The following is a 23,956-nucleotide window of genomic DNA, read 5'->3' as shown; positions in this document are numbered from 1 at the left end:
GCTTTGAGGATATGATGCCTGACTTTAAAATGTCATTTAACCTTTCCCCAATCACAGAGCTACAAGTGCTGTTGGGTAGCAATGGCAGGTAAACAGAAGTGATGGGAGTTGTTAGGGTGAACTAAATGTCTGCTTATTCAATTATATGCCAGCTATCTTGCCTAAATTATCTTTCAATTTGTACACCATTATGATTTGTCTGATTCAGTACTGTGGCAACTTTCTTTGAGTCAGACAGAAAAGAAAGTCAGCATGCAGCATGTTGCTAAAACCAGACCCCAATATTCCAAATAACCTCTGAAAGCTCCCAATAGTATCAGCAACTTTTAAAACCAGCCCACTAAATAGATTTATGTTAACCTGGTATAAAATCAGAAAGAACTGCAGCAAAACTATTCAATCACTCTGGATCTGCCTTTAGGTAGGCAACTGGCAGGCTATTTTTCTTGCTGCCTTATCACACCAGAGAATGGATCCACTTTAAATCCGGTTTCTGCCTCCTGTAGAATTCTGGAGTTTGTAGTTTGGTGAAGCTCAGGACCTGTCTGGTTGAGCTGTTTAAAGGCCCCTCCCTAGAGTGGATTTAAAATGGATCTAAACTCTAGTGTGATGAAGTCCCTAGTGTGTCAGAAACCTTAACTACTTATTTCCAGGAAACTTGCTCTAGACTGCCAGTCACTGGCTTATACATGCCCCCCAGTTTGTAGCTTTTAATAGCACCAGGTTGTAATACATATCTTGGAGGGAGTGGAAATAGGTTTTGGTTAATATTTGTACAGCAAGGTTTATCCCCCTCCAACAACATACAACCACCGTGCTCAAGGCTCCCATTACAGCCTGGCTGGAAACCTACAAGGGAGTTGCCATCTTGTGGGCTAGGGATAAACAGCAGTCTGATGTTGCAACAGGTTCCACTTGTCACAACAGGACTGAACCATTGCAGATGCATGAACTGCACCACAAATGAAAGCTGGGTTTATGTGCAGAGATAGGTTGTGGCTTGAGTAGGTAGCTTTCTACTATTTAATCCACACATTTTTTGCTATTGTTCCTGCCACAAGTACAACCTCTGACCTTATAACAGTGTAAAAAAAAAGGGGAGGGTACGATGTTACCTGTAAAGGAAGGGAGATAAGCATTCAAGCCACGTTGTATTAGATTTCTGGAATTAAACACCAAAAAGGGGGCAAAAGAGGATATAAATCTGCGTAAAATATGAATCGAGAAGAATAATACTACTTAGATAAAATGTAACAGGACTTACAAACAGGAGCAATTCAAATTCAGGGCTATCCAATGCATGGTAGAGACTTTATCTCCATTTTCAAATGTATACATGCTTATTTATCACATATATGCACACACCTACCCTTTAATAAGCAGAGAATCTGACAAGAGCTTACCACACAATATAGTTAAGATTGTCCGTAACACATTGCCACACTCGTATGGCAATGTGTTTGACATTTGTAGGCACTTGGTTTATTTTCAATGATCCAAAGATTTGTGCTCAAAAGGTAAGCAAATAACTGCCATATATGACTGATGTTAGAAGTTTAAGCATATCTTTATTATGCCACATACAGTATTTTCTATGTTAATTCCCAAAAGAAACATTTTTCAGGACATAGCAGTTGCAGGCTTGAGAGAATGGGAAGCTTTAACAGTTGAAACAAAAAATACAGTCGAGCAATCACCATCCACAGTGGAAAAATGGGTGCTATATCTATTTAAAAGACAAAAGTGGAGAAACTCAATTGAAAGCAGCAAGAGATTCTTGTTTTCATTTAGGTCAGGTAAACTTGGACCACTCTGTGGGTTCTGCTTTTCTTCGAAGCAAAATACATGTTCCTTCTCTCAACAGAAATTCTGCCAGTCATTTACTTTCCCTGGAGGTTTAACTGTCATTGACTCATTGTGATTTCACCATAAGATGAGCCAGTTTCCTCACCACACACCATTTTTCTTGGATGCACTGGAAGGAGGGGTAAAAGAGAAATACGTTAGATCACAGCCCAGCCCAGTTGATCAGAAGGCTGGTGGTAGGAAAGGTTAACATTGTTCCATGGTTTTGGGAGGCACTATTTTTCTGTCACAAAAAAGAAAGCCAAGATTCCCCCTAATCTCCAATAACCTCACTTCTGATATTACTGTTTCTCCATTGCTTCTAGTAGCAGCAAAACCGCAATGATGATTGTCCAAGGATGGAAGATGCTTTAATGTGCACCAGTTATCTCAGTGAGTAAGTAAGGGAGCTTTAAACCTCCCTGTCCCTCTGTGATGTGTTTGCATATGCAAATGCAGCTTCAAACTGATGTTGGCTATAGCCCATGAAAACAAAAGGGGCAAAAACCTCCAAGGCTCTACCCTTGGATATTCAGCCACGAGTGATCGCCTATGATGATGACCACTCACCAGCACACGTTGCTTCTTGAGTCTCTCAATGACTTGTTTATTGGCTTGTGCCTGTGAAATGTACACTGTAAGGATTATGCTATGAAGAGAAAAAAGAAGGACCATTAGTCTTGCTTTCCAGAACAGTGAAACATGGTGCTGAGCATAAAAGAGTCAAAGCAAAACTATGTTTGTTTTATATCAAATTGTAAAAAAGGAGTTTAGTAGGGGTAGGATAGTGATTGTGTTATTCTTAGTTATTCTGACAGGATCATCTTTTGTCACAGACCATGGTATCTTTCTAGACTAGCTCTAGGTTAGGGCTTGAGGCATGTTGTTATTCCTGGAGAGGTCAGACACAGAAAAAAGTTTGGAGATAACATTTGGCCAGTGACATGGGATTGTTCAAGGCTGTTTCTTGCTCTCCAGGCTTTTCAACATCTACGTGAAACTGCTAGATGTATTTATCAGGAGATTTAAGTTGAGGTGTCATCATCAATATGCAAATTATATCTATCTCCACTTCTTCCCTCCATTAAATGAAAAGGCATTTGAAACTCACGTAGCTGGGAGCTATACTGACACCTAAGAAGCTGTCTTAAGCTGGGTCTTGAAGCACTCAAACTAACCAAACATGTGGACAACTTCAACAGAAAGGAAGAAACCATGAAAATGAACAAAATCTGGCTACTAGTATTAAAAAAACCTCCAAAATCAGAACAGTAAATCAGGAGCAACACTCTGAAAACAGAAGAATTCCAGGCATGAATCAATCAGGGGTAGCTAACGACTGTCAACAAAGGATTCCCCCAGGCCAGGATGTAAGGTTGAGAAGGCAATTTAATGCTAACAAAAGTGATTAATTATAACATTCACACTGGCCTCCAACAGACAACAGTTCTTCCCCCCACATATTTATAAAACTTCCACATATTTATAAACCTTCCTTGCTTAGTTTCTCCATACCTCACAACCTCACAACCTCTGAGGATGTGGGCGAAACGTCAGGAGAGAACACTTCTGGAACATGGCCATACAGCCCAGAAAACACACAACAATTCTGTAACCAAACAGTTGTCTGAAAGCTAGCTGAAAACAGAACAAGCCTCAGGTACTAAAGAAGATGTTATCAAATTTAAAAAGTCTAATGGATATAGATGATGGATAATAGCAGAGAAAAATCATAACAAAAGTTTAATGTGCCCTTGCACTCTCAAGCTATGACAAATTTGTATAAATCTAGAATTTTAGTCAAGAAAATGACCCCCAAAAACTGGGTCAGCTTATCCATGGGTCAGGTATTGTATTTAACTTATTTAAAAATGAACCATCCTATTCTCTGAGGAGAGTGGTGAGATGGAAAGAAGAGAACTTAGCCCAGGTCTTGCAAACTCAGAGCTGTAGCTTTCTAGATAGAGCCCATTCATATACTGTATACTCTGATCTTTTTTCTTTTCTTACTGTTTTCCACTTAGTTGAGCATTACGGGCTTTTTAGGCTTTTACAGGGAGCAACCAGATTTAACACTGAACCTTCTTACTAACAGTTTTGTGTAAGGTCTAAAACAGATTGTAGGTGGTGTTCAAGAACCTTTTATAAACTGTGTCAATTTTTTACACAACCCTTGGGCGGAAAGAGGTCTCAAGTGGAAAAAGTTTAGGAAGTCCTGGTCGACAGTTAATTGGAATTATACAATGTAGCCACAGTCCAACAGAACTCCACTAAAAAAAACAACCATCACTAAACTCAAAGGGATTTATTTATAACCGAGATGGGAAAAAGTATGATACCACAAGACAGTTTTTGCTGCCCCTCCGATTATCCTAGACCAGTGTTTCTCAAACTGTGCTCCTCCGAGTGTTTTGGACTTCAGCTCCCAGAAATCCCAGCCATTTTACCATCTGTTAGGAATTGTGGGAACTGAAGTCCAAATCATATGGAGGAGCACAATTTGAGGAACTTTGTCCTAGACCATTTTTTTTTATGGCAAAAATATGTGAGGGGAAGAGAGATGGAGAGAAAATGGCTTCCCCTGGAAATGTCCAGGAGCTATGATTTGATTTTTGGAATAAGCCTCTCATGCAGCCTGTTTAACATTAAGAAAGCATTTCATATCTAGAAGAGTTGGTGGGGGACGTGGGAGAGGAGAGAGAGAGAGAGATCTGCTAGTTTGTATGTGCTGTTGTAGGTTTCCAGAACCAACAAAGTTGCCAAACCTAATGTACAGGGTAGTAGCTTAAGTTTGGTTAAGCCATTAACATCAATGAGCTTTCCTTTCTGACAGAAGTAAAAGAAAAGGAAGACAGTTTGAAGACGGGGGTATTTCTTGCTCTGGTGGCCATAATTGGTCAAAATGAATGAACCATCTGAAACAAGTAATGGGGGAATTGTGTTCTAGAGGGACAAGCGGCCTCTTATTTCTCCACCAACAGTCAATAGGGGAAGAAATATAATTATTTTGCCTTATGTCTTACATTAACAGCACATTTATTTCAGTAACATAATATAGATAATTGGTAAATTGGCTAAAACCGGAAATGCTCCTAAAGCTATGTGGTCTGCAATGCAAGATGAAACAATTGATCCTCTGTTGTTTTACAATTCCCTTCATTATGCATTTTGCATCTGAGACATGGCTGAAGATTTCAGAATTTCCAACCAGCATGGCCACTGGTTATGCTAGCTGGAAAATTCCTGGAGTCAGTGGTCCCTGGTATACTCAAATGTGATTCCCAGGCCACATAGGTGATCCATTTCTTTTGGGTTTCAATCTGGATTGTAAAGGGGCTATCCAATGTATGGGATCCTATCCCCAAAACTGATAGTTCCTTTGGACTAGGACCTGGAGTAGATTTGCCACCCCACTTACATTCTCTCCACCAGTGTAATATTGCTGGGAGTTGTGGTCCAAGAAAATAGCTTTTCAAGCACTTTTCCTGCAAGAATGTCCTATATGTGTAATCATTACTCCCTGGCATTTTCTCTATGTCCCCAAAAGTACTCACCTGAGCAGCATCAAAAGTGAGAAGCAAAACCCGTTAGAAGCAGCATAGTTCAAAACAAGCTGTGCGGTGGGTGATAAATGGGACACAGCCACAGGCACTGCCTCCCATGGAGAGGAATAGTTCCTAAAGAGCCCACAAGCATGGGATGGAGAAACCCTGGAAGGAAAACAAAATGACAGTCAAGAAGAATCTTTACCAGATTCTATACTGAAGCTGCTCACATCTCAGTTTCATTTCAACTCACCTGGTGATGACATAGCTCAGGGGAGAACAGGCCAGGAAAAGGCCCAGCAGCAGCATGATTTGGAAGAGGAATTTAGAATGGGAGGCTCGGAATAGCTGAGTGGAAGGCTGGCAATTTTGGAACAGGGTATACTGTGGGTGAGAAAAGGAAAGGATCTCAAGAGTGTACTCACTATGCCCCCACATAGGGCTTGTATTACATGGCAATACCCTAATGTCATGCTGCTCAAGAATAAAACCAGTGACAAACATTTAAGGTTTTGACTCCTCCACAAACCCCAGGCTATGATCATGTTACTTCATGTGTTGTAGTGCAGGGTGGGTAGAAAGGTCTGAGGTTTCTAATGCAGGATGGGCCAATACCCTTGGTATCTTCCCCATCCTTTTGTATGCACAATCCCATTCTCTCTTGCTCTCTGTCATAAACTCACAACAGTTACCTTTTTTACATAGAATGTAAGGAAGATGGAAACACAGCCAAGCAAGGGCAGGAGTGGGCAGAAGAAGATCCCAATCCATATCACGGTTTGACCTGCAACAATGTCCAGTACATTGTGTGGCACCAGAAATTCCTCTTTGCCAAGCCACTGGGCCAGTGCACTGGATGAATGCTTAGCTAGCAATCTGCAACGCAAAGAGAAAATGCTTTCAGAGCTAGGTACATGATATGTTCTTCCAACAGAGCATCACTACCAATGCCATATTCCTATATCTCTCAGCACCAAATTTTGTTATTTATCCAAGAAAATACAAAGTGCAATGAGACAATGCTGACAGCAGTTCTTAAAATAAGTGAATTCCACAAGGAACAAAAATTAAATTATCTATCTTGCAATGCCTTTTCATAAAAACTTTTTCATAATCAAAATAAGCTTAATTATGACAGGGTGTAGATAGACAGAAATGCTGCTTTGCCTAAGACATTATTAAACTATGGAATTTGTTTCTACAGGATGTGGTGATAGCCATAAACAATGTACAGATTCAAAGGTTTGGGGTAACTCATACAAGATAAGGCTATAACGGTTACCCATCTTGATGCTTATTCCAGGAACAGAGAGTTATGTCCTTGAAAAGGCTCTCAGGTTCTGCCTCTGGGCAGATGGCTGACCATCGCTTGAACAAAAATGGTGGACAAGATATGCCTCAAGTCTGATCCAGCAAGCCTGTTCTTATTTCCTTCTGCTATCCTGACATTATACTGTGTCTAGCATCAGAACAAGAGGACCAATGCATCCAAAACATTAATGGTCGATGCATGGGTTAAAAAAGAAGCCAACTGCTTTTCAGAGGTTGGAAAAGCTAATGTTTTGGTTCATAACTTGTAGATTCTCTTACGGCCCTTCCACACAGACATATAACCCAGAATATCAAAGCATATAATTCACAATATCTGCTTTGAACTGGGTTGTCTGAGTCCACACTACCATATAACCCAGTTCAAAGTAGATAATATAGGAAGTTATATGGCTGTGTGGAAGGGGCACTAGTGACAGTATTGGCTGGGAGGTTTAGGGAGCTGTGGACCAAAATAAAAAGCAAAAGCAAACACCCCCACCTCCAAAACCCCAGCATCTTTTCTAATCTGTGTTTAGGGTAGCTGATCAAAGATGGAAGGTTATCAAGTCAGACTAGCCTTGATTATGATCTCTTGCCTTACCTCCGTGGCAGGCTGATAAGAAAAGCAGATGCCAAGGTGGTCAAGAAACTGAAGATAGTCATCTTGTACATTTCTTGCCCAATGTGGGTCTCCCAACACTATATGTTCAAGCAAGACAAAGGGAATAGTTCATGAGTATAAAGAAGAAGAAGAAACCCCTAATTCTAGAAATGTTATAAAACATCAGTAAAACATCAGTCAGTAAAACATATGGTATAATTGTATTGATGGTAAAACTGAAAATAATATCACTAGCTTTCATCTTATTTCAAACATATGGACAATATCAGCACTAGAATGCTAGGAGCCTGCAAACCAGGAAGAACTGAAAAATTACATAGACATTAATTTCAAACAATAAATCCGAGTTTTCTTTGCATTAGGGCTGGGAACACAGAAACAGCATGTGTCTTCATTGATGGGTGAGATTCCATTGGGACCAAGAAAAAAGAGGAAAAAGAGACTAAAAGAAAAGACGTTGGAAAGAGGAATATTCAAAGATATTTAAGCAAAGAGCTGTAGTTACAAATCTAAAGCCAAATCCTCTAGTTCATGGATTCTCAAACTTTTTCAGCCATGGAGCCCTTTTTGAGGCAAAGGTTTATTGTGGAGCCCCAAGAAGTGTTTATATATTATATTATATTAAATTATATAATATGTATATATATCAGGCATGGGCAAACGTTTGGACACATTGTGTTTTAAAATTTGACAGACAGCCTGGGCCAGTGGCAGATGGATGGTGAGTGTTTGCATAAACTAATTGAAAAAAAATGAACAAATTCCTATGCACACAGCACATAGTTGGCTCAGATGTCTCAACATCAGAAGCCACTAACAATTTGACACATAGATAAAACAGATTATTTGCATTGAATAGGACAGCTCCAGTCTGAAGTTCATATGCGTCACCTGGTAGAGTTGGTTGTAGCCACATGGCCGGCACTGGACAGCACTACTGCTTCCCACACATAGAACCTTGTGGCCTAAGAAGAACAGGAACATGCCCAAACTGGAGAGATTTAGGATTACACACCTGGCAGAAACATAGGGAAGAAAAAATCTATGGCTTGTTCTCTACATGTTCATTCACTAAACACTCCTACTGTACACACCATGATATTAAGATCTCCACCTGACCAGAACAGGATCCAGGACAATGCTTATTATGCAGTCATCCAATATGGAACAATTTTCCTCTCATTGTTTCTTAAGATGATACAGAGAAGCAGCATGGTACATAGTTATATGTAAACCATTCTAAATTATCCCTTGTTAAACAATTATTATATTTATTTATACTTTGCTTTATCTCCCTAAAGGGGACTCATAAAAGCATTAGAATACCTTTTAAAATATACATATATGCAAACATTAAACATTAACAGGTGTTTGTGTTCACTTCATGTCTAGCAGAATACACAGATTACATGGAGAGAACCCATTTTCATGCATTGCATGTACATTGGCTACATGCAGAGTTTAGGATAAATGAATAAAAGCTTCAAACTACCCTACCCCCCATGGATACTAAATTGAGTCCCTCTCATCCTCCATCTACAGATAAATATATATGGATACACAGTAGGCCCTTGGTATCCACTAGGGTTTGGCTCTAGACCCCCTTGTGGGAACCCAAATCCCATCATATACAATCCTTAGTAAAATTGTGTCCCTCATAGAAAATATCAAAATCAAAGTTTGCTTTTTGGGATACTTTTTTTGGGTGGGGATATTTTCAAACTTTGGATGGTTGAATGCAGAATCCATGGATATGAAGAAGCAGGCTGCATCCCCTGTCCTTTGTTCTTGCTGTATTTAGTCCTGATTACCTGACAGTTCAAATCTCCTGTAAATTCTGAAACTTTTTAAAAATATCAGTTGTACTCTGCGTCTTAATTTGTATTTTTCTGGTGGTTGTTTCATTCACTATCCATTCCATATGCTAGGTTACATCATTGTTTAATAAGGGCAGAAGAATGGGGAATTGTGGTGGGAAAGAGCTAGATGCATTGAAAGGAAAGTGCATTATTCATGTGTGCAAAAATAAAAATTGGGTAATGATCTTGCATTTTAAAAGTATGGGTTTTCCGGTAATAAGGGCTCCTTGAGAGAACTGGGTGACTCATTCTGTGCTCAGAGTGTTCCAAAACGTCTGTCTTGAGCTTTGTGTGATTGCAAAGCTATCAACCTCTGATTGCACCGGGTCCTTATTCTTTGCTGCCATATTATTATCAATACTGGGCAATGGGACTGATGACCCAGTGGGACAGCATATGCTTGGATCTGAAATGGCTATTCAGAGTAACATCTATGATTCCAGCTTCATTTTTTCCCCATTGAGAAACATCTGTCCCTATCAAATCAAAAGCACCTACCTCACAAGGGTGATGTTGACTTTAGTGTTAGGCGAGTAGTTCTCCAGCTGGACCAGAAAATGGAAAAGGAAGGGCAGGAGGACGTTTGCTATGGAGATAGTCATGGGTGGCAAGTACTGACTCAATACTCCAAGCCTGGATACATAATGCTGGGGGTACAAAATCAGGATTAGTATGGAGAGGCTCTTTTGTGAATAAAAAATCATAGTTAAGACTTCCCAAACTGCAGGTGCATCTCAAGAGGGAATTCTAATCCAGACCCAACACAGGGATACTATGCACTAATTGATCTTTAGGATGAGAGCCCTGCCTTGAAAAGTATGTGTGTATTTTTCTCAATTGTTAGACAGATATCATGTTATTTATTGGGATGGCACTGGTAACTTCACTAATGAATATTCATACTTCTACGCTTATTTCCATTTTGGGGCTAGCACAACTGAATGTGAAGGAATAGCAGTCTTTTCTGCTTTTTCAGCAATATAAAAAGCCTCATCACATTTGTAAGAATAATGGACAGATTATAGCAGTTTACAACTCACTTTCTCAGAAATGTAGCATATCTGGACTTTCCTCCCTGCCTCTCAGCAAGTGGATTGTAAAAAAATGTGGCATATCTGGATTATCCTCTTTGCATCTCAGAAAGTGGATTGTAATCCATGTAATTCCAAATGTGTTAGTCTTAAAGGTGCCACAGCTTCCTTTGCTGTTTTAGTGTAAAGTAATGCATGTTAGAAGAAGTCATATTAATCCTTATGCCACCAAGTCATATATATGTTGATGCATTGCAGGGATGAGCCATAAGTGGCCCCTTGTGGCTATTTCTGTGCCCCCCTATCAAAGCCATAGTTCCTTGACCCCACTTTTCCACAAAAGCCTCCAATTCACTTTTTAAAGAGGTTACTCACAGAGTATGCACTAAGGAGCCAGAGATCCTTATTAAGGAGCAAAGACATCAGTTCTTATGTACCACAGCCTAAAACAGTTCTCATATTTGTTTGACAGCATTTACACATTTGGTTTTGTGATCAACAACATCAGGATAAGCAGTAACCAGCATTATGAATTTAGTTATTATAACATACAAAGCAATGTTCTCCTTCATACTCTGCTAAAGAATGCTCAAACTTTCATACAGTGGCACTTACTTCACATGCCAGTAAGGTAATGCTCAAGATCCTGCAAGGCAGACTCCAGTAATACATGGAATGAGAATTGCCAGATGTACAAGCTGGGTTTTAAAAAGGCAGAGGAATGAGAGACCAAACTGCCAATATCCACTGGATAATGGAAGAAGGTAGAGAGTTTCAGAAAAACATCTATTTCTGTTTTATTGACTGTTCTAAAGCCTTTGACTGTGTGGATCATAATTAATTGTAGCAAGTTCTTGGTGGTATGGGGATACCAAGTCACATTGTCTGTCTCCTGAGAAATCTGTATAAAGACCAAGTAGCAACGGTAAGAACAGATCACGGAACAACAGACTGGTTCAAGACGGGAAAGGAGTAGGGCAGGGCTGTATACTCTCACCCTCCTATTAAACTTGTTTTCAGAACACATCATGCGACATGCGGGGCTTGGTGAATCCAAGGCTGGAATTAAAATTGTTGGAAGAAACATTAACAACCTTAGGTATGCAGATGATACCACTTTGATGGCTGAAAGCAAGGAGGAGCTGAGGAGCCTTATAACCAAGGTGAAAGAAGAAATGCAAAAGCTGGGTAGCAGTTAAATATAAAAAACAAGATTATGGCAACCAGACTTATTGATAACTGGCAAATAGAGGGAGAAAACGTGGAGGCAGTAACAGAATTTGTATTTTTAGGTGCAAAGATTACTGCAGATGCAGGCTGCAGCCAGGAAATCAGAAGACTTTACTTCTTGGGAGAAGAGCAATGACCAATCTCGATAAAATAGTGAAGAGTAGAGACTTCACGCTGGCAATGAAGGTCTGCATAGTGAAAGCAATGGTATTCCCTGTAGTAACCTATGGATGCGAGAGCTGGACCATAAGGAAGGCTGAGCGAAGGAAGATAGACCCTTTGAACTGTGATGTTGGAGGAAAATTCTGAGAGTGCCTTGGACTGCAAGAAGATCCAACTAGTCCATACTCCAGGAAATAAACCCTGACTGCTCACTGGAGGGAAGGATATTAGAGGTAAAGATGAAAGCATGGAGAAGAGAATGATGCTGGGGAAAATGGAAGGAAGAAGAAAGAGGGGCCGACCAAGGGCAAGATGGATGGATGGTATCCTTGAAGGGACCGGCTTGACTTTGAAGGAGCTGGGGGTGGCGGGTCGACAAGGAACTCTGGCATGAGCTGGTCCATGAGGTCACCAAGAATCGGAAGCAACTGAACAAATAAACAACAGTTCCTTTTGTGTTAAGCTGATATTAGATTGGACCCCAAGTCTGGTACATACAAGACTGATAAGAGTAATTTGTTTTGTGTTGCTCAATGGGGTTTTGCAAAAAATACTAGCAGTTACAAGGTTGCTTCCTATACTATTTAACATCAACAAATATCAATGTTCAAACCAGAGACGGACATCAGGCCATTCCTTGGAATTTAGGGTGGCTCTATTCCAGCATAATATCGGATTTTGCAATTAGCATGGATGGTATGCGGTATCTGAATTGTCCCATACCTAGTAAAATACTGTAGGCCTGGTTTTCTGCATTATTGCCCTTAAGGGTAGTATGAATGTTGAATGTCCATGCCCAGTTGTCATCCAAGTCCTTAAATTCCCTAGTCCCGCTTTGAGCAGCTGTTATCAGAGACACTAGCTGGCGAGCAGAAACCTGAATTACAGATTTGGGTACAACCATCTGCAGTCCCAGCTTCGCCCTGAATTGGCCTACCTGATTGTAGCCCTGGGAAATCTCTGTGGCCAAGTGGATGAAGTAGAAAGCTGCAGCCATCAACAGGAGGATTACAGAATTGATCACCAGGCGTAGCAAGTAAAGCTGAGCCAGTTGCTTTCGTGTCCGTTGCTGGTTCTGCAAACGTCGAGTTTCCTCTGCTAGGTCTATCTGCCAGGAAAGATAAGAGTCAGTTGCTAGATGTGCACGTTAGCATGCAGAACAGTTATTATTATCCCTATAGGACAGAGTGAAGAACATTTAGTCCTCCAAATATTTTGCACTTCAACTCCCAGAATGCCTAGCTAGCACAGCCATTAAGGCAGTGGTTCTCAACCTGTGGGTCTCCAGGTGTTTTGACCTACAACTCCCAGAAATCCCAGTCAGTTTACTTAGGATTTCTGAGAATTGAAGGTCAAAACATCTGGGGACCCACAGGCTGAGAAACACTGCATTAAGAGATTGTGGAGGCTGCAGTCTAGCACCATCTGCATTGTAAAGATTCCTCAGTCTTTTTACAAAATCCATGCTTTTTCAAGGCTTGTTTAGTGGCTGGGGGATTTCTGGAGCCTTTTAAAAAGTAAAATTTACCAGCACTTTTAATATGAACATGTTCTTAATTATAAGAAAGCATTTGATGCCAAACTGGAGATCAAATGAAAAGGAGGCAAAGAAACGAAGGTTCAAAAAGGCCATCCTAATTCACTTTTTATTGTAATTCCACCCATAGGTTAAGACAAATGTATTGCAAATATATGGTATATGGTTGAATAGTTAAAGAGGAGGACCAGGATAAAGGAATGGGACTTTGGCCTAAATTATAGTTAGTCCCATGTACACTAAACCCATTTGATCAATGGAACTTGATTCACCAAATTCCTTTTGGTTCAATTGATCTCTTCCAGGTGGGAGTAACCATTGGCTAGACCTGTGGGAATGGGACCAAATTATCATTATGTTTCAAAAGCTATTTTTCTTCTGTACCTTAAGGCCATTGTAAATAGTCTTCTGTTTGAGTCTGGCTGCTTCAGGGCTTTGGATGCAGAAATCCCATTCACTGAAAATTCTAGCACTGACACATGGCTTGAATTCCCATTGTAGTATCTGTCCATGCACAAAGTTGGCCACGATCCTGGATATTGAGGCAGCAATAGAGAGTGCCAAAGGCAAGCAAGAACTTTCACCACACAGAATAATTGTTTTCACAAGAATGATCGAATTTAACATCCAGCATAACAACGGGTCACATTGTTCAATTCAAGAACTGGTATTCAGCATGAGTAACATCTGTCTCCATGAGTAACATCTATCTCCAACGGCACTCCATGCAGTCATGCCAGCCACATGACCTTGGAGGTGTCTACGAACAATGCCGGCTCTTCGGCTTAGAAATGGAGATGAGCACCACACCCCAGAGTCGGACACGACTAGACTTAATGTCAGGGGAAACCTTTACCTTTTACCTAACACCCATCTTCCAGATTAAAAATATATTGATTTACGAAGAAGGATATATCACTCCAGAGCAGGCACTGGCAAAAGGTGGCCACATGGAAGAAGGTTGCATTAAACTACATCTGCATTCTTAGAGCAATGCCTGCGCTGAAGTGATACACTCACTCCAACTACAATTCCCACTATCCCCAGCTAAAGAAGAAGAACCATCAGGTGAAATATTTAAAATGTTAGGGATTAAGTAGAAAGGTTTGCAAGTAAAATAACTGAAATCTTTCCAGTGAACAGTGGGATAAAGAATTTGAAATACTTAGCATCGGGAAGGCTAGGTACATGTATTATAATAGGATACCAACACAGGGAATGTTGTTGCAACAGAAATACATATTAGCCTTATTGTAGAAAATATATGAAATTAAAAATAAGAAACAGAAGTTTTGCTTACATGTTTTGTCTACTCAAGTGCAGTATAGACAAAGCTGTGAGTATAATTAGGCTGTGTACGAGAACATGTTCTATTATTCCCTTTCCAGGGGATGTTAATTGATGGGGCGGGTTAGCAATACATAACCCAAACTGCTTGGGAAACGTATGGAGCAGATGATATTCTGAGACATCACAGGAAGAAGTCAGTATTTGAATCAGACCATAAGGGGTTACCTATGTTGATCCCTCTCTTCCCTGAAGCTTTCGCTGTGAGGTTTCTTGTGTTTTTCCTGATTCTTACTCAATAAAAGGTAAAGGTTTCCCCTTGACATTAAGTCTAGTCATCTTCAACTCTGGGGGTTGGTGCTCATCTCAATTTCTAAGCCAAAGAGCTGGTGTTGTCCGTAGACACCTCCGAGGTCATATTGCCAGCATGACTACACAGAACGCTGTTACCTTCCCCCCAAAGCGGTACCTATTGATCTACTCACATTTGCATGTTTTTGAACTGCTAGGTTGGCAGGAGCTGGGGCTAATAATGGGAGCTCACCCTGTCCCACAGACCACCAACTTTCCAGTCAGCAAGTTCTGCAGCTTAGCGGATTAACCCGCTGCACCACCTTTATGCCTAGGGCAGTGGTTCCCAACCTTTGGGTCCCCTGATGTTTTGGCTTTCAACTCCCAAAAATCCTAACAGCTGGTAAACTGGCTGGGATTTATGTGAGTTGTAGGCCAAAACACCTGGGGACACACAGGTTGAGAACCACTGGCCTAGAAGATATCCATCTTACCTCTATTAGGAGAACTTACCTCTGGAAGATCCAAATGAAACAGACAAAGAGGTATCCCAGGATGCTAAGTAGGTAGGCCAAATGCACATTGTAGTGATTGGTTTGATACTGTTTCACATTATAAGCACCATAGAACAGGTAGGAATGCTCCAGAGTGCCCTAAGAAAGAGAAGCATAGGAGGAATGGCAAAGTAATCCAACCCCATCTACCACCGCCTTTATATATGTAGATTGAGCAAATTCATAATAGCTTCTTATAAAGTTTCAAAATCTCAAGTGCAGTGAAGACAAGGTTCAGATAGAAACAATCTAGCCCCCACACCTCCTCTTAAATCAAACAGAGTTCCTTTTCTACTTGTCTCCATTTCTCTTCTCCAACATACATTATTACATTTCTCCATCCCTAATTTCTAGCCACACAGTCAAGTAATAGTATGTATTCATACGCTTCCAGAACAACCAATCCCCAGATTTTTTCCCCCCTGTAGACTCACTTCCCCAGTGAAGATGTCTTGCAAGCGCCTCCAGGCAGATCGAGGACCGATGACAGTACTGTAGTTCATGCACTCAGATGCTAGAGAAAAGGACAGGATGGCTTTGTAGAGTTAGGTCTTCCGGTACTTTGATGTCAGAAATTGTAGGATTTAATCCATCTGAATGGTAGGGTAGCAAACAAAAGCAGCTTTGCCCAGATAAGTGCCTCTCCTGCCACATACTAAACTTTATAGCTCATCTTACTTGGCCGCTTGTCATGCTTACTGGGATGATGAGAGTAGGTTAGGAAGAACTGTTCTAATACTTGAAGGTATACACAAAGATGTACCTGTGCTTGGACTATGAGGAAAGGGGTTCACACCCTGAGAAATGGTAATAGGCAGCAGTATGAAACTTGCAATCAATAGCACAGCCAGGAAGTTGACAAGAAGCAGGAACCTCAGGAAGGTGAAATACGACTGGATTCCAGGGCCAAAGCTTCCTGTATGTATTCAAAGACATAGCCATGTTAGTCTGGAATATCAATAGGCAAAGGGATTGTACAGCACCATACAAACTAGCAGAGAGAACAAAGTTGGTAGCAGTCTGACATCACTTTAACTGCCATGGCTCAAAGCTGTGGAGTCATGGGACTTTTCTGGTAAATACCAGCACTATTAAGGCAGAACTGGCTAAAGTCCTTGTAAAACTACAAACTCCCATGATTTTATAACATTAAGCCATGACCAATAAAGGGGTGTAAAATTACCTTAATTCTACAGTGAAGATGCACCCTGAGGCTAAGTCTACACTGCCCTATATCCCAGGATCTGATCCCAGATTATTTGCTTATCCCAGATTATCTGGCACTGGCAGTGTAGATGCGTATAATCCAGTTCAAAGCAGATAATCTGGGATCAGATTTTACCCTGTTTCCCCGAAAATAAGACAGTGTCTTATATTAATTTTCACTCCCAAAGAGGCGCTAGGTCCTATTTTCAGGGGATGTCTTACTTTTCCACGAAGAAGAATTCACATTTATGGTTGAATTTTTAAAAAATGAAAATGTATTATCTACTGTACAGTAGTTGTCATCACAAACTAGCATAACCAAATAATAATAATAATAATAATAATAATAATAATAATAATAATAATAAGTTTATTTACATCCCACCTCCATCTCCTCCAAAGGGGACTAAGGGCGGCTTACAGCAAAATCAGATACAAAACAATCTATATATATAAAAGGGTAATGAAATTTCGGCCTAGGACAAAACAACAAAACCACACATCCCAGAAACACTAAACTTGGCAGCACAACCCCTCATCCATGCCTCTACGTTCATACAACAAAAAGAAAAGAAAAATAAAGTCCTAATTAGAGGAAGAAGAATAATTGTTTTTATCCAATTGCTGCCAGTTAGAAGCTAAGCTCCGCCCACTTGGTCTCCTAGCAACCCACTCAGCCCAGGGACAGGCAGAGTTAGGCCTCACTTATGCCTTTTCCACACTGCCTATAAAATACAGATTATCAGATTTTAACTGGATTACAGTATATGGCAGTGTAGACTCAAGGCCCTTCCACACAACTATATTACCCATTTATAATCTTATATTATCTGCTTTGAACTGGATTATCTTGAGTCCACACTGCCATATAATCCACTTCAGTGTGCATTTTATACAGCTGTGTAGAAGGGGCCTCATATAATCCAGTTCTAAGCAGATAATATAAGATTATCAATTTAATATAATATATTCTCTAAAATCAGGACAGTAAATAAAGAGCAACACTCTGAAAGCATAAGCCACAGCAACGCGTGGCCGGGCAAAGCTAGTGATAAAATAAAATATGAAACATCAAAGAACAATAACAAAAACCAATAATAATATATACACAGCAACCGAAAAAAACACAACGAGGTATTAAAACATCGAATTAAAAACAATGAGGTTGCTATAATGGATAAGCAAGTTGCACATTATGAGTTACAAATTTTTAAATAGATAAATAAATAACCAAACTGTGAATCCTTTCAAGAATTTCTATATTATATTTTATTGCTATACAGTTTTTAAATTACTGTTTTAAATTTCTGTTCGTATGTAAATTTATGTTGTTGTTGGGCTTGTCCCTGTGTAAGCTGCCCTGGGTCCTTTCTAGGAGATGGAGGTGGGATACAAGAATAAAGTTATTATATTATTATTATTATTATTATTATTATTATTATTATTATTATTTCTTGTTACTACCTTTATTTCCATGTACAACAATCTACCCTGTTTCCCCTAAAATAAGACATCCCCAAAAAATAAGACCTAGTAGAGGTTTTGCTGAATTGCTAAATATAAGGCCTTCCCCGAAAGTAAGACCTAGCAAAGTTTTTGTTTGGAAGCATGCCCGGCACCCACCAAACAAAACACCATAGCATGCAGGATTGGTAAATGTACATACCAGTTGTATATGGAAATAATGGTAGTAACAAGAAATTCTTGACAAAGGTCACAGTTGGTCTGGTTTGGTTATACAGTAGAGTCTCACTTATCCAACAAACGGGCCGGCAGAATGTTGGATAAGTGAATATGCTGGATAATAAGGAGAGATTAAGGAGAAGCCTATTAAACATCAAATTAGGTTATGATTTTACAAATTAAACACCAAAACATCATGTTATACAACAAATTTGACAGAAAAAGTAATTCAATAGGTAGTAATGCTACGTAGTAATTACTGTATTTATGAATTTAGTACCAAAATATCACGATGTATTGAAAACATTGATTACAAAAATGCGTTGGATAAGCGAATGTTGGATAAGTGAGACTCTACTGTATTGGTTTGTGATGACAAGTACTGTACAGTATAGAATAAATGTTCATTTTTTGTTCAACAATAAATGTGAATTCTTCTTCATGGAAAAATAAGACATCCACTGAAAATAAGACCTAGCACTTCTTTGGGAGTAAAAAATAATATAAGACACTGTCTTATTTTCGGGGAAACACGGTATGGAATGTACATTTACCAATCCTGCCTGCTTCTAAACAAAAACTTTGCTAGGTCTTACTTTCAGGGGAGGCCTTATATTTAGCAATTCAGCAAAACCTCTACTAGGTCTTATTTTCTGGGGATGTCTTATTTTCATGGAAACAGGGTAGGATATAGGGCAGTGTAGATCCAGTTTTATTTCTTCAGATGCAAACTCAGAAGAAGTTGATTGAGCCTACTAAAGCTTATGCTGCCAACTTCATTCTCTTGACTTCTCTGCCAAAGACTGGTGGTGCCTCAACAAACTACAAATTCCAGGACTCCATATCATTGAGCCACAAAAGTTAAAGTGGTGTCAAACTGCAATAATTCCATAGTATAGATGCACCTTTGGTGACTTTCAATCCAACCAGTTTGAGGATTTTGTCTGTTTCTGTTAACCATTTTATTTAGTGTGGTGAAGGCTCCTTTTTGGAGGCTTTTAAACAGAGGCTGGATGGCTATCTGTCAGGGATGCTTTGAATGTGATTTTCCTGCTTCTTGGCAGAAAGGGGTTGGACTGGATGGGCCATGAGGTCTCTTTCAGCTCTATGATTCTATGAGTCTAGTTCAGTTTCAGTCACTGGTGGGCAAATATAGGCTTCTGTGAATTTTAAAACATATATTTTTTGTGGAGAAAGGGGTAGTTTTCCTTAAACACCACATGCCTCCCTTCCCTTCACTATCAATCTACAACTCTGGATGCAACATAACACAAATGATATCCACAGAGTTGCGCAAAGGTGGGATCCTACTACTTTGGAGTAGGGATTTTATTATTACACAAAATTAGGGTACAATTTTCCCTCCCAATAATCTTTGCAGCCAGCCAAACAGCCTCCAGAGGTCTCCCTTGCTCCGTATCAACCTGACTAATGGTTAGATAGGTTATTTTTTCAGCCAGTATTATAAAATCAATTTCCTTCTTAAAACAGAGAGCTTTTCTATCCGATGTCTTCGGCCATAAATAAATTGTTGGCATTGTCTTGAACCCAGACAACATCTTACCTTGCAACATTTCAGAGATAGTATAGTATACATGTGGCCAAATCCATTTAGATTTGGTCAAGATGGCAAAAGGCATTTAACAAGGTACAGCGGATTACTCAGCAGAAGCTGCAGTGGTTTCCTTGAGCCTGAGCCTTTTGGGAAGAGTAAGATTTTGCCTCTCCCTTCTACTCTATTAATTGAGTGCAATTATTTTTGCATTGATCTCTTCACCACCTGAAGTGAGTCCAGGGCAAAGGGGGAAAAAAGGGAAGCAGGAAGAAACTACGGCATTTCTAAAGCATTTCTAATTGGCATGGCCTCTGCCAAGTCAGGACAGCTGGATGATATGCATTATACCAGTGATATTTCCTGCTTATGGTGCTGAAAACCATTCTCTGCTTACCTTCAATGTCATCCAGAGAAACCCTCCAGAGCCGGAAGATTCTGGAAAAGTCCGAAATGCCTTCTTGAAGCTGCTTCTGGATCCTGTATTGTCTTTGTTTTAAGGCTACCCAGTTGGACACATTTCTTCCAGTGGATGCTCTGAGTTGCTTTCTGCAAGGAGCTGTGGCTGTAATTACATCTGTAATGCTTACGACAATATCATATATAAGGGGATAAAGAGCACGTTGCTGGGGAGGTTGTGGGTCGGATTTTGTGGAGGGAGGAATTGAGTGTTTTAAAATGCATTTTAATTGTATTTATTGTATTTTAATTCTATTTTTAATCTAACACGTACACTCTTGCTTATTTTTTAATTTTTGTATTTGCTTTGTTTTAAATTGATCAAAGGGTGACTGTTAGTCACTTTGAGTTTCCTCAGGGAGGAAGGGTTAAGGTGGCTAAAGGGTATAAAGTAAATAAAGAAATAAATAAGTAATATTCCAGCCCATGCTCTGGTTGAGGATTGCCACATACATGACCCCAATAGAGACAGCATATTAAGGATTTAAATCTTTACTTGATTCATTTTCATCTGAACCATTTCAAAATTTTTCTCCCTGCTGGATGAAATTCTGGAAAAAATATACATTTTTTCCAGATTTCCAACCCCTCCTTCTTTGTGTGAAGGGCTTTTGCAGAATGAAGAACTTAAAATAACAGAAAAACCTTTTGCTGCTACTTTGTTTTTAAAAGGAGAGCACTAGATGGGCAGCTTGCTTCTCTTTCTCACAGTGGTTTTTGCACATGGATTTGTTGACATGTCAAAACATGTGACTTCTCGAGGTATCTTTTCTCAACAAGAAAAAGAGGATTTGTGGGGATTATTTTTGTAAGTCATACAGTGAACTAACATGATGATAATGTAGCAGTTTTAGTGTTGAACGACAATCTCAGCCTCAGAGGAAGGTAACAGCAAACACTTTCTGAAGAAATCTTGCCAAGAAAACATTATGTACAGGTGTTGTCGAAGGCTTTCATGGCCGGGATCACAGGGTTGTTGTATGTTTTCCGGGCTGTATGGCCATGTTCTAGAAGTGTACAGGACATTACAATAACAGGAATGGGAAACATTTGCACTTCGAAACATTTTGGTTCTCAGTCCTACAGTTTTATTCCCTTGTCCACTGGGGGCACAGGCTGAGTATCCGTTGTCCAAAATGCTTGGTACCACAAGTTTTTTGAATTGTGAATTATTATTATTATTATTATTATTATTATTATTATTATTATTATTATTATTATTATATAAACAACAAGATTAGTACACAGCAAACAAGACCACTAGGCTGCCTGTTCTATTGGATCACACGTCTGACACTTCCCAAGTGTCTAGGACTATGTGATGTATTGGCGAATAATGCGGGCAGATCTGAGTAGGGTGGCCTTCTGCAGCTGACAGATAGTAATTTTGTCAGCATCAATTGTCTTTAAGTGCTGGCCAAGGTCTTTAGGCAGGGCAGCCAGCGTGCCAATCATGACTGGAACCAATTATTATTATTATTATTATTATTATTATTATTATTATTATTATTATTATGACACAGCAAACAAGATAGATATGCTGGATTTCGTATCACAAAATCACAAGTCGAACACTTATTATTGGATTTTGGAATACCTGTATTTACATGCACGTACATAATGAGTTATATTAGAGATTACACTTGAGTCTAAAAACGAAATTCATTTCTGTTTTTTATGCACCTTATATACGTAGCCTGAAGGTAATTTTAAACAGTATCTATAATAATTTTGTGCTTCAGCCCCCCCCCCCCCCCCCCGAAATTCTCAGTGTGGTTGGCGAGAAGGCCTTACTGGTATTATTTAAACTGTTATGTTTATTCATATCATGATCTGATCACCATGCTCACTATATCCCATATGCATGGGGGTATTGGGATAACAATACGAAAGGTTTGCTAGGGTAGATCCTCTGCCTACCCAGACTCAGCCCGCCCTGAAGCAAAATCCCAGCAACCCCCCCCCCCCCCCCCAATCAAAATCCTGGCTGAGGGCCTGCCTGCAATGTATCTGATTTCAGTGGCTCAAGGTTTCTGACTGCAGTGCCACTGAAAGAATTACAGACCTAAGCTAAAACAATGCAAGATGATCAAATATCAATCTTGTAGCTACAACTCACAATCTACAGCAGAGACAGAAAAACACAACCTTTCCTACTGATTATATTAAGAAAACTGGCACACTTTTCCTGCCAAATTCTTTGTGGGTGTTTACAGGCTTTAAGCACTATCAGTCAAAAATATTCTGGCACTAGTTCATATATTCTCCCTTTAATGGATTTTCTATGGTTAAAAAATGATTCCAGCAACAGTAAGTAGCAAAATGCATGTAGTTTAAGAAGTTAGATAAGGCAGTATCTGGACAACTTGTGAAATTCATTGAATGGAGCAGGGACAACTGCATGAGAAAAAGAACCTTTAACTGAACGTGGCCTGTACTAATCTACTTTGTTTTTTGTTTTTTTAAACCTATTACTATGAGCCATGATGCCTCATTTCATACAATAAGTCTGTATGAAAGTAATTATGATCTTGCTCCTGACCTGAGGGCTTGTTTCTTCCTCATAGGGTAGGGCAGGGCCTTGAGATGTGACTCTTGGATATCCAGCTGCTCCAGGGCAAGTTCCAGGCTGGAGTCTGAGCAGACAGAGAGAGTGTCATGCTGGGCAAGTCTGTACTGCAGTTTCTGTGTGTCATCCATCACTTCAGGGACCTGAAACAACAAGGCGGAACAGGTCTGGAATGTTTGGTGATAGGAATAGTTAGGCCATATAATCTACTCTTCAGATTATAGGCATCATAACTCCCAAGATCCATAACCAGTGATGCTAGGAATTCACATTCAAGCACCAGCTTCACTATCCATCTCGGATCCGAGATGCCTTTTTTACCTCAAATGTTATCTATTAATGGCTCACAACTGCCTTTGAGTCTCTACTACTGCAGCCTTATCTCTCCGTTATTTTAGCTGAGAATAAGAACAGCCCCAAATTGCAGCAGGATCTTTGTTATCTGTTGGGATTTGGTTCCAAGAGCGTCCATGAAAACAAAATCTACAGATGCTCAATGCCATCATATACAATGGTGTTGTAAGAAAGCATATAAAATGGCAAAATCAAGGTTTGCTTTTTGGATATTTTTAATAAATATTTTCAAGCTGAAAAAAGCAACTTGGAGTAAACTTTAGTATAAGGAGGAATTGCAGTTACAATAACATATTTAAGGTTACTTGATGCCTTTGCTGAACTGGCTAACAGATATTACATACCACTTGGAAGGAAGTTGCATTCTCCGGGAGCCGCTCTGCTGTTCTGGCTCTTGTTTTCATGGAGAACTTCCGACCCGAGAGTGCCTCTGGTCAACCCGCCATACAGTCAGCTCTGAGAAAAGAGAAACAGTGTTATTGCCACATGTTGCTCCATTTTCATTTCCTTTTCTCTCCAGCTGGCTATTACCTATCTGATAATTTTTACATACATATGTGAGCCTGTGATAAAGGGTTCCTCCCACTGTCACCCTCACACAGCCATACTATTTCAGCCACACAAAGGGGCAGAAATGATTCCTCCCAATTTGTCTGCTGGCACAGCAATTAATTTCAGTTTGACTTTGGAGGAAAAAAATAACTCAACCCTCAATATTTTAGCTCCTTTGTCGTGAATTCCCACAGCCTCAAAATATGACAGGTTACCCCTGAGAGTTATTCTGGCAATAAGGCTCTTTCAGGGGCGAGGGGACTGAAGTACAGTCTATTCAGCCCAACTGTGGATTTTCATTACTTGT

At 39.8% G+C, this 23,956-nt stretch overlaps 1 protein-coding gene across 1 annotated transcript; it reads right to left on the bottom strand.

Annotated features, from left to right (window-relative positions):
• Positions 1-1,548: 1,548 nt before the first annotated feature.
• Positions 1,549-23,956, bottom strand: tmc8 (transmembrane channel like 8). The gene is made up of 17 exons (XM_008104207.2): positions 23,865-23,956; positions 23,442-23,553; positions 22,717-22,886; positions 20,113-20,264; positions 16,038-16,190; positions 15,709-15,788; positions 15,234-15,373; positions 13,527-13,674; positions 12,543-12,713; positions 9,681-9,829; positions 8,215-8,338; positions 7,303-7,400; positions 6,083-6,266; positions 5,644-5,774; positions 5,400-5,555; positions 2,416-2,494; positions 1,549-1,975 (listed from the first exon to the last, which is right to left on the bottom strand). The coding sequence occupies exons 2-17, from the start codon at positions 23,499-23,501 to the stop codon at positions 1,913-1,915; spliced, it is 2,058 nt and encodes a 685-aa protein (XP_008102414.2). The 5' UTR covers positions 23,502-23,553; positions 23,865-23,956; the 3' UTR covers positions 1,549-1,912.

This window comes from Anolis carolinensis, chromosome 2, assembly GCF_035594765.1.
Source record: "Anolis carolinensis isolate JA03-04 chromosome 2, rAnoCar3.1.pri, whole genome shotgun sequence".
Classification (NCBI taxonomy): domain Eukaryota; kingdom Metazoa; phylum Chordata; class Lepidosauria; order Squamata; family Dactyloidae; genus Anolis; species Anolis carolinensis.
The sequence above is the reverse complement of the archived record's forward strand: the minus strand, read 5'-3'. Positions and strand labels throughout refer to the sequence as shown.

Excerpts from the sequence above, each read along its gene's own strand:
- tmc8 (XM_008104207.2), bottom strand. The coding sequence starts at position 23,501 with ATGAAAACAAGAGCCAGAACAGCAGAGCGGCTCCCGGAGAATGCAACT. Across the intron at positions 12,714-13,526 it reads CTATTTACAATGGCCTTAAG|ATAGACCTAGCAGAGGAAAC; the intron begins GTACAGAAGAAA and ends CTTTCCTGGCAG. Across the intron at positions 9,830-12,542 it reads TTTCCCAGGGCTACAATCAG|CATTATGTATCCAGGCTTGG; the intron begins GTAGGCCAATTC and ends TTGTACCCCCAG.